General features: G+C 41.3%; 2 protein-coding genes across 5 annotated transcripts in view; both read right to left on the reverse strand.

Moving 5' to 3' along the window:
• LOC102203431 (guanine nucleotide-binding protein G(olf) subunit alpha-like) overlaps window positions 1-1222 on the reverse strand; it is an 11442-nt gene extending 10220 nt beyond the window's left edge. Inside the window, exons 1-3 of one of the 2 annotated variants that reach the window (XM_005754628.1) lie at window positions 1087-1222; window positions 582-654; window positions 403-405 (exon numbers count right to left, since the gene is read on the reverse strand). In XM_005754628.1, the coding sequence (XP_005754685.1) occupies window positions 403-405; window positions 582-654; window positions 1087-1222 (212 nt within the window). The remainder of the gene's footprint in view (window positions 1-402; window positions 406-581; window positions 655-1086) is intronic. The other variant, XM_005754627.1, reaches the window with a different exon arrangement.
• Window positions 1223-3861: 2639 nt separating this feature from the next.
• The window catches only part of sycp2l (synaptonemal complex protein 2-like), a 26177-nt gene continuing 20253 nt past the window's right edge, over window positions 3862-9785 (reverse strand). Inside the window, exons 18-25 of one of the 3 annotated variants that reach the window (XM_013907918.1) lie at window positions 8310-8443; window positions 8186-8219; window positions 7813-7905; window positions 7577-7734; window positions 7408-7502; window positions 4831-4930; window positions 4171-4217; window positions 3862-4037 (exon numbers count right to left, since the gene is read on the reverse strand). In XM_013907918.1, the coding sequence (XP_013763372.1) occupies window positions 3983-4037; window positions 4171-4217; window positions 4831-4930; window positions 7408-7502; window positions 7577-7734; window positions 7813-7905; window positions 8186-8219; window positions 8310-8443 (716 nt within the window). In that variant the 3' untranslated portion in view covers window positions 3862-3982. Of the gene's footprint in view, window positions 4038-4170; window positions 4218-4830; window positions 4931-7407; window positions 7503-7576; window positions 7750-7812; window positions 7906-8185; window positions 8220-8309; window positions 8444-9785 lie in introns of all 3 variants that reach the window. The other 2 variants (XM_013907919.1, XM_013907917.1) reach the window with 2 other exon arrangements.

Genomic DNA, 9785 nt, shown 5'->3' on the forward strand with positions numbered 1-9785 from the left:
TTTTTTTTTCACATTCTGTCTCTCACAGTTGAAGTGTACCTCTGGTGCAAATTACTGACCTCTGTCATTATTTTAGGTGGGGGAACTTGCACAATCGGTGGCTGACTAAATACTTTTTTGCCCCACTGTATGTTTACCTTACTAGCTATGTTCTGCATCCTATTCATTCTTGGTGGGCTCTGCCAGACTCGCCTTTTGTCAGTCTGTTCATAGAACTTCATGGCATATCAAAGTGATGGAGGGATCTGCTTTGATCTCTCTGCACTTTGTGGATTATGTGATTCTTTTAGCACCGGGTGCATTGGTAAAGCAGTGGGAATGAGAAGTCCAACTTCTGATTCTCAGATAGAAAAGGGTGCAGTGTCTACTGCACATGAGGGGCAGAGTGCCTAAGTCCCAGACGCACTGCTCACTCAATAACAGCAGAGTTTCAACCTAGCCTGGGATTAACATCAGCACAAAGACTGAGCCAGAAGCTTCATGACGTAGGTTTCCATGAGCCAACACCTACTGGTTATGTACACTGTGATGTATGCATGCGTGTACGAATGTGTATGTGCTAATGGCTTTAATAAACTCACTCAGCATTAAAGCCGTCCACATGAAGAATCCTCATCTGTTTGACAATGGTGCTTTTACCCGATTCTCCTGCACCTACAGTTACAGAGAGATGGATGGACAGATGCGATCCTTACAGTCAACATGGTCTTCCTCACACATAATATTCAGAAAGCTGAGCCAGGTTTTAGTGGATAAAATGAGTGGCTGCTTTTTTCTTCTTATATTACCTACTGGTGTAAACACATGGAGTCTCATAGCTTTCATGGGTGACGAGCTCAAGAGCTAAAGTCTGATTAAAGATGTCAAGTATTGTCATAATTTATTGTTGGGTAACTAAATGTTTGGCTAAAGTTCAAAATATTATATAAGCTTTGTCAGAGGACCCAAAATCTGGTGACATGACGGTGCTACTGTGACAGAAAGCCTAACATAGCCTTATTGTGCCCTATATTTGGAACTACTTTTTAAAGTTAATTCTGAAATTGCTCAAACAAAAATAGATTGAAAGAGACGGCGGCATCTCACCAAGCAGTAAGAGTCTGTGTGTAGCTTTGTACGTCTGTCGTTCCCTCTGCAGCTGCTTCTCAATCTTCTTATTTGCTTCTCTCTTTGCCTTTTCATCCAGTCGTTCTTCATCTGTTTTGCCGCCCAGACAGCCCATCTCAACTGGAACCATAGAAACCAGTAAGAACCGGACAAAGACCCACCACACAGCGCATCTTTGTTTTTTTAATGTGTGTAAATTCTTGAGCCATCCCTCAGGTTTTTTTTATAGCTCAACTTCCTGGTGACTTTTAAAGTGGTCTTGAGCAGTTGTTTTTCAGGCTTTGAGGAAGCTCCTTTAAACTTCTTCTTTGGCTGCTTTTTCATTCATGTTTTTGACTGTTGGCTGACAGCTTGGCACATCGTAGCAGGGACGGCGTAAGAGGGAGAAAAGTCCACTTTAAGGATCGTTGACAGAAATAACATTTGTTTACCAACATTAGTTTTGTTTTCTTTTTGGCAAGGAGGAATAAATCCAGTTAGCTTCTGGCCCCGCCTCACCCCACCTCATTTCATGATTTGGTCCAGGAGCACGCTCCCCAGCTGATGCCGAGCAGTAAGACGGTTGGATGGCTCCATTAAAACGTGAAGCCTGGGATAGACAGACTAATGAAACTCGTAGTGTAGGAAGCTCAAGCAGTTTCTTCAGTGTTAGCTAGCTAGCTTCATTCCTAAAAGGAATGTTTTTGGTGTGTATGGGTCTGCATGTATTTTGCCGCTGCTCAAGTGCTTTACTTAAGTACACTTGTACTAAAAAAGCAGATCTATGCTACGCTAGATCTTGGTTTTCAGTATTGGAGTTTTTTTAAAATAGAAATCTGATATCAGTAGATGAAAGTGTTACTGTGAAGAGCATTTGAAGAATGTGTATAATTGTTCCGAGTACTTTTACTTTAAATGCTACAGGTAGTTTATTTTTTAATTGAAATGCTGAGTTTAAATTGTAGAAGTTGTTTAACACAAACCAGATTTAAAATCCTTGCAGTCGTGTGGGGACACGGAGCCAAACAACGTTTCCTACACTGGATTTGCTTTTTCCTCCTGGAAACATCCTACATGGTGGATCACAGACAGCAAAGGATTTGTGTATTTGTGCTTTTACCCTTCTTCACAAATACTTTCTGGTCTTCACAGCCTGGTTCATGCCTGACAAGTCTCTCTGTCACACTCACGTAGATTTATAACAAGCAATAACAAAAACAAACCATAGAGGAAAAATGGAAATGGGTTTGAATGGAAAACGAAATCTTAAAAATGTAAATAAACAGTTTTCACTCTTATAATAAACTGATTGCTCTGAGATAAACTACATTCTAAACTGTAAATGAGCTGGGTACAGGACCCTAGCACTGATCCAGTTTAAAAGTCTGAAAGGTACAGACCCGTGATGTCTCAGCAGCTCAGGATCAGTCCGGCCATCAAAGTCCACGAAGAAGAAGAATACAGAGTTGTTGGCCCAGGTCCAGTTTCAGTCCAGTTCAGGCAGACGGAGCAGATTGCTGCTGCTCGGGTGTGCTCTTCTCTGAGTAGTGACACACCTGAGCAGCTCTCTCCCACCTGCCTCCCCTCTAAGGTCTCTAACGGTGCCTCATTAGGCATCTCCCCATCTCCTTTCCTTTGGGGGATCTTTGCTGTTTTTCCTCTTGTGTCAGTTTGTTGCCTGACGACTAGTGGCACAGACACAAAAACAAACTGGTTTCAGGCAGGACTCTGTTGGACCAGAACAGACTCCAGTCCAGATAAAAGGTCGAAACTGATGTTTGGGAGGAAACGGGTGCAGGAATAAAACTCGGAAAGACAAATCTGAGATATTTCAACATGCGATGCGTTTCCTTTGTAACCTTACTGAAATAAATAAAGCTTTGGGAGATAACGTGACTGCAGTTTTTTCAGCAGCTCCTCGTACAAACACCTGAACTCCTTTTATTTCTTCAGCCATGCAGCGACATTAACATGTGGCTCACATGCAGTCAGTGTAATCTGAATCATAAATAAAGGTTTTTGTCCACAACCAACTGCAGCTGTTTTAAACACCAAACTGCAGAAAGCTCTGAATCTCTGGCTGATTACTCTGAGCTGCATGTGTGTGATACAGACCATAAACTCCTTTAGCAGCAGGGGCGCTGCTGCACAGGGACCAGTACACTCAGCGTTTCACCACCTGTGCAGGCTCAAGGAGCGCCTTTTTTTTTTTTTTTTTTTTTTTTTAAACTGTGGGCATTATTCCCCTCATATTTATTGTGATTATTAAAATATTTTGCTTGCGTTTGTTCTTTGGAACAGACATCATTTCTCAAGTGCTCCACCAAGTTTGTCTCCACCTGGTGGATTGGTCAAGTCACTGCAGCCTTTCAAACTTTAGCCATGGCAATGAGCTGTTACCACTAAAGACAATAAGAAATAAAATATAAACAAATAAATGTCAGCACGTATCGATTATTGTAACGCTCTCCTTTCTAGGCTACCAAAGAAAAGTTTTAGAGGTTTACAGATGGTGCAAGGCAGGCATGCTCTGTGGAAGTTTTTAAAGCTAAGTTAAAGACTCACTTGTTCATCCAATCCTACATGTCTTAATTCGCTGCCTTTAAAAAAAAAAAAAAAGAAGTTATTTTTAACTTATGTTTTTAAACGTGTATTGCTGTGCATCACTTTTATTTATCTCTTTATTTTCAAAGAGGTGTACTTTGTCTGAAAGCACTTCATAAATAAAATCATCATCACTACTACAACAAATAAAAATGAACTCACTGACTTCTGCTCTTTGTTTTTATTTGTTGTCTTCAAATATATTTTGTCCGTATTCTGAGGAGAAACTTAAACACTAAACTTTGTGTTCTAACAAAAGAAACTGAAATGTGTCTCTCAAAGACATGCTTCTTTACTGGCTAGATGGATGCTCCACCCCCGCCTCACCACCCTCCGAAGACTTCAACCTGAGGTGACAAAAAACGAATCCTGAAGATTTAAAGTCTGACAAGTTAAAACTAGTCTGGATCAGTTAAGTGTAAGATTTAAAACAAAACTCAAACTCGATCTTTCCATGTGAACAGGTGGAATCAGACTGACCTCTGCTGTTGTTCAGCGCAGAAGGAGCTGAGTCGCTGCATCTCAGACTGGAAAAAACAATTTTTGGATCAGGTCTTAAAAATTCAACCTTTGGTTTGGAAGAAGCCACAACTTTTCATCAGCTTATGTTTTTCTTGGTTGTTCAGTGCATGTACTACAGACTCATATATTCCTCAAATACACCTCACTGTCATTAGTAGTAGAAGTAGAGATAAGTTTCTCGGGCCCTGCCCTGTTCCCCACCACCAGTCCTCATTTGGGCCACGGTCACTTTAAGTTGCAGTGAGTTGTCACCACATCACCATGAAATGCTTCCAAAGTGGACGTAGCTTTAGGCCTGCTTTGACAATCTCAATGAAGAGAGCACTACAGATGTGAAAGCAGATGATAGAGTGTCAAGAGAGCAACTTTCAGGAGTGGCAGAGAAATGTGTTTAGAGATAAAGTTAAAGAGGCGAGGCAGAGATGGTTTGGAGATGTGCAGAGGAAATATCTTAACTTTGGGGGTTAAGCTGAGGAGAAATGGAAGCTTATGCATAAATGCTAAACATTTAAAAAAAAATTTTCAAACTACAACTTTGCAAATCAGAGGCCGTGATTTAGCACTCAAGTGTTTGAGCATGTACACAGACTGTAGTATTACTGCAGTCTGTTGTAGTACCTGGATCTGAGTGGTTAAGGAGTTCAGGTTTGTTGAGTTTTCTTCAAATTGCTTCACCTGATCAGACACACCCTTTTCCAGCCTTTGTAGCAGCAATAACCTGCAAACACACAAACACACAGCGCTGTTTAGTCTGCTGTAGCTGTTGTTCTTTCAGTCTGTATTATTCTGTTTTTCAATTCAACTTTATTTATACAGCGCCAAATGAGAACAGTTGCCTCAAGGCGCTTTATATTGTAAGGTAGACCCCACAATAATCCATACAGGGCAAAACCCAACAATCATATGAACCCCTATGAGCACTTTGGCAACAGTCAGAAGGAAAAACTCCCTTTTAACAGGAAGAAACATCCGGCAGAACCAGGCTCAGGGAGGGACGGGGCCATCTGCTATGATTGGTTAGGGTGAGAGAAGAAAAACAGGATAAAGACACGATGTGGAAGAGAGAGAGATTAATAACAAGTGTGATTCACCAGAGAGTCCTATTAACCCACGTTGAGTGAGTGAAAGGTGACTCGAAAGGAAAAACTCAATGCATTATGGAAATCCCCCAGAGGGGCCTGAAAACTGAAGGCTCTGTCTCCCATTCTACTTTTAAATACTCTAGGAACAACAAGTAGGCCTGCAGAGCGAGAGCGAAGTGCTCTAATAGGGTGATATGGTACTACAAGGTCATTAAGATAAGATGGGGCCTGATTATTTAAGACCTTGTATGTGAGGAGAAGGATTTTGAATTCAGGATTTAACAGGAAGCCAATGAAGGAAAGACAAAACAGGAGAAATATCATATCTCACAGTACAATAATATTGAACGGGTTGCATTGTTGTACATGTCATGTCATGTTTCTCAGGTCTTTGTCTGAATTTCTTATGAACATTACTTGTCCTGTTCTCATGTTGTTGCTAAGGATTGTCTTATTGCACTGGAGTCACACTGGGTTAAATATTTACACTTGGGTTTTAAGGGGTATTTATTATTTTCTTCACTATTTTATTTACGGGTTGTACAGAAGCCCCAAACGCAATTTCATTGTTCTCTGACAATGACAATAAATAAATAAAATACTAAAATACTAAATATGCTCTCTCTTTCTAGTCCCTGTCAGGACTCTGCTGCAGCATTTTGGAATAACTGAAGGCTTTTCAGCAAGTTTTTAGGACTTCCTGATAATAATGAATTACAGTCGTCCAGCCTGAAAGTAATAAATGCATGAACTAGTTTTTCAGCGTCACTCTGAGACAGGATATTTCTTACTTCAGAGATGTTGCACAAATGGAAGAACGCAGTCTTACATATTTGTTTAATATGTGCGTTGAAGGACATGTCCTGGTCAAAAATGACTCCAAGGTTCCTCACAGTGTTACTGGAGGCCAAGGTAATGCCACCCAGAGTAAGAATCTGCTTAGATACCATATTTGTAAGCTTTTCAGGGCCGAGTACAATAACCTCAGTTTGATCTGAATTAAGAAGCAGAAAGTTAGCGGCCATCCAGGTCTTTATGTCTTTAAGACATTCCTGCAGTTTAACTCATTGGTGTGTGTTATCTGGCTTCATGGACAGATAGAGCTGGGTGTCATCAGCATAGCAGTGTAAATGTATGCTATGTCTTCTAATGATGCTGCCTAAGGGAAGCATGTATAATGTAAACAGAATTGGTCCTAGCACTGAACCCTGTGGAACTCCATAATTAACCTCAGTGTGTGTGAAGAGGACTCTCCATTTACATGTGCAAATTCGAGTCTATTAGATAGATATAAACCACTGCAGTGCAGTACCTGTAATACCTTCTGTCATTATTCAATGTTATGAGTGTTTGTTCTTTATGTGCGACTCCTCCCACCAGACAATGGCTGTGGGTTTTTCCTTTTCTCTCTGTCTCTTAGGGATGGACACCTGGGTGTGCCTGCTGAGTTGTTTGGTGGAGTTGGTTCCTGTCCTAGGATTGGATAATTGGTTGATCACCCCCAGTACTTAACCTCCAGCTGAGCATCTGTAGGACCAAGGAGCTGGTGGTGGACTTAAGGAGTCAGCACAGAGACTACAAGCCTATTATCATCAATGGAGGTCCAGTGGAGAGTGTGCAGTCCTTCAAGTACATCGGTGACCACATCTCCTCAGACTCGACATGGTCTGCCCACATTCAGGTCCAGACCAAAAAAAACCAAAACTAGGCAACACATGTATCATCTCCGACAACTGAGGAAGTTCAGTTTCTCTCCAGGGATCCTCAGGACTTCCTAAACAATTAAATTGGCTACAGAAAAACACCATTGTGTGTTGTAACAGGAACAGAAAGTGATATTCTACCATAGAGCGAGTGAACACCCGGTGACAGCCTGCCTAAGCTTGTTCAGATTTTTATAATATTATAGTTTTAGTTGTAAAATCAGTTGCTCTGCTAGCAGTACAGCTGTGCATGTTTATGAACATGCTCATAGCTCGATAGATGAACCCCTGAATTGTCTAATCAAGTAGAAAACTAACTTCTTGTGAGTGATGATGTAAAAATAAGAAGTCAAAAGAGATCCTGGGTATGGAGAAGTGGATTCTGGGGAAAGGGATGGTGTATGCTGTACCTGTGTTGATGTAGAGCCATGAGCAGGGCGGACACATGTTGTTGTTGCTCCTTTAGCGAAAGAAGAATTTCAGTTTCAACTTTCTGCCAGTGGCCCTGAAATTTGAGTTACTGATTATCTAATCACAGCCAATAATAAAACCAATAATCAATAAGATGTGGTTACTGACAGTGAAGTGTTCCTCCAGCTGTGCTCTGAAGGTTTTGATGGAAGCTGTGATACCATACATCAGGTCTGACTCTGTCACTGCTCTCAGCTCACAAGTCTCACTGTCCACAGGTGGTCCCGCCTCCTCTGTTAACAGCCCCGGCTCTTCAGGTGAGCGGTCTATAACCAGGTGAGCTGGAGCAAGATTATCAATCATTTTAACTTCAGGCAAACTGTGTGAAAAGTATAAGAATTTACCTGTCGACAGTGGTTTAGATCCTTCTCCCTCTTGTTGAAACGCTGCCCTTCTCTTGTGGACCAACTCACCCTCAGTTTGATCTGACAGGTAACCTAAATACAGGAACAGGTAACAGGTAACCTAAATAGATAAATGTATAAAACCCTTTATATAAAAAGAGTCTTCAGGTTGTGAGTAAAAAAAAAAAAAAAGAAAAAAAAAAAAGAAATTATCAGCTAAAATGAGTCATGTGGGTTTGGTCATTCTTTTTGCTGTCAGTGTTTTTCTGTTACATTTCTCACAGGTCTGCAAAAACAAATGATTAAAAAGGTGTTTCAGATGTCATGAAAGTCAGTTTGGAAGTGACAAATGTGGAGGCTGAGAAGAGCACACCTGAGTCTGGAGCTTTTCTTTTCCTGAACACTTCCTGCAGGAAGAAACAGGAAACTGATAAAAACAAAACAAAAGAACCAAGAAGGAACAATGGATCTGAAAAGAACTATCAAAGGACATGAACCTGCTCCAAAGGGAAGCTGCTTTCTTCAAAGTCCTGGGAGACCTGTAGCTCCACCCCTTTAGGGTCATCTGACACCGGTTCTATTGCATCTGGCAGGTGAGTTTCAACAGTGACGTCGCTGACAGTATGAAAACCTGAAATAGAAAACAAAAAACAGACCTGTAGAGGACAGGAGATCATTACAGTTCTTCCTGTTCAGAGAGGTTCATTTATTTTCCTATAGATGGGACTGGCCTTTAGCAAAGCACAATATTATCCACAGTTAAGCCTATTCAAATGGCAGCCCACGGGCCACATGCAGCCCAGAAGCAACCTGTGAGTGGCCCCGTCTGTGGTCGTGGAAGAAACGCAAAAAAAAATTTTTTTTTTAAAAATTTAAAATTGAAATTCCTACAGCATAGTGTAGACTGAATGAAACACTCCTAGTAGCCTAGCAATATTTAACCCACAATGCACTGTGACGTAAACATTAAATATTCATCGTAATATAGGATGCGACAACAGCATGTCTTTCTCAGTCCAAACGCGTAAAATTGACAATGAAAACCTTTCGGTTTAACCCTGCCTGGACTGACAAGTACTTAATCATTTTACCGCCAAATCCAAACACCAAACCTATGTGTTTAATTTGCCGTGAGTGTGTGAAGGCAACACAATGATAAACACCAGACTTCCTATACAAACTTTCCAGAGCGATCGAAGGAGAGGGCTGCAAAAGCACAGTTTAATTGCGAGTTTAACTGCATCTTACAACCGGAGTTGCACTACGATGATGAGGGTCCTGCACAGCCCAAGAGACATGCAGCAGCTTCCCTTCATGTTTGCTGGATCTTGGTGAAAAAGAAAAGGCCTTTCACAGATTCTGAAACAGTGAAATACTGCATGCTGGCCGTGGTGGATGTGGTGATAAATGATGAAAAAATTAAAGTGAGTGTGACATCTGCTATTAAAAACCTGTCACACAGTTCAAATATTCATAGAGTTGAAGTTCTGGCATCAGACGAGTTCGAAGTGCTGTTAGATGACCTGAAGAAAACTGATGCCTATAGCAGGAGATGGGTTCACAGACAGAACTGATAATGCACAGTTGTGCATATATGTCCGTTTTTTTGATGGCAAATTGCTAGGCTTACTACCACTAAAGGGACACACAGCTGGCGAAACAATGTTTGAGAAGATTTCAGCTTTTTTTGAGGAAAGTGGTCTGGATTTGAAACTTGTCTGTATACTTGTGACGGAGGAGGCTCCATCCATGGCAGGAGAAGTGAGTGCTTTGGCAGCACGGTGGTTGGCTGTTGAACAAGATGGCGCGGCCACGTCCAGACGCCTTCCTGACTGCTCCGCTCCGACTATCCACTTCTCTTGTTTTTTACCTATTTTTTGCTCTGGTTTACATCCCAAAATCCTCTAGTCTTATAGTATACGACAGCGGATCACTTGTAAACATCGGTGCCAAGGTTGCACATCTAATCTTGG

Source organism: Pundamilia nyererei, unplaced genomic scaffold (assembly GCF_000239375.1).
Source record: "Pundamilia nyererei isolate P.nyererei 1_Seehausen unplaced genomic scaffold, PunNye1.0 scaffold00611, whole genome shotgun sequence".
Taxonomy (NCBI): domain Eukaryota; kingdom Metazoa; phylum Chordata; class Actinopteri; order Cichliformes; family Cichlidae; genus Pundamilia; species Pundamilia nyererei.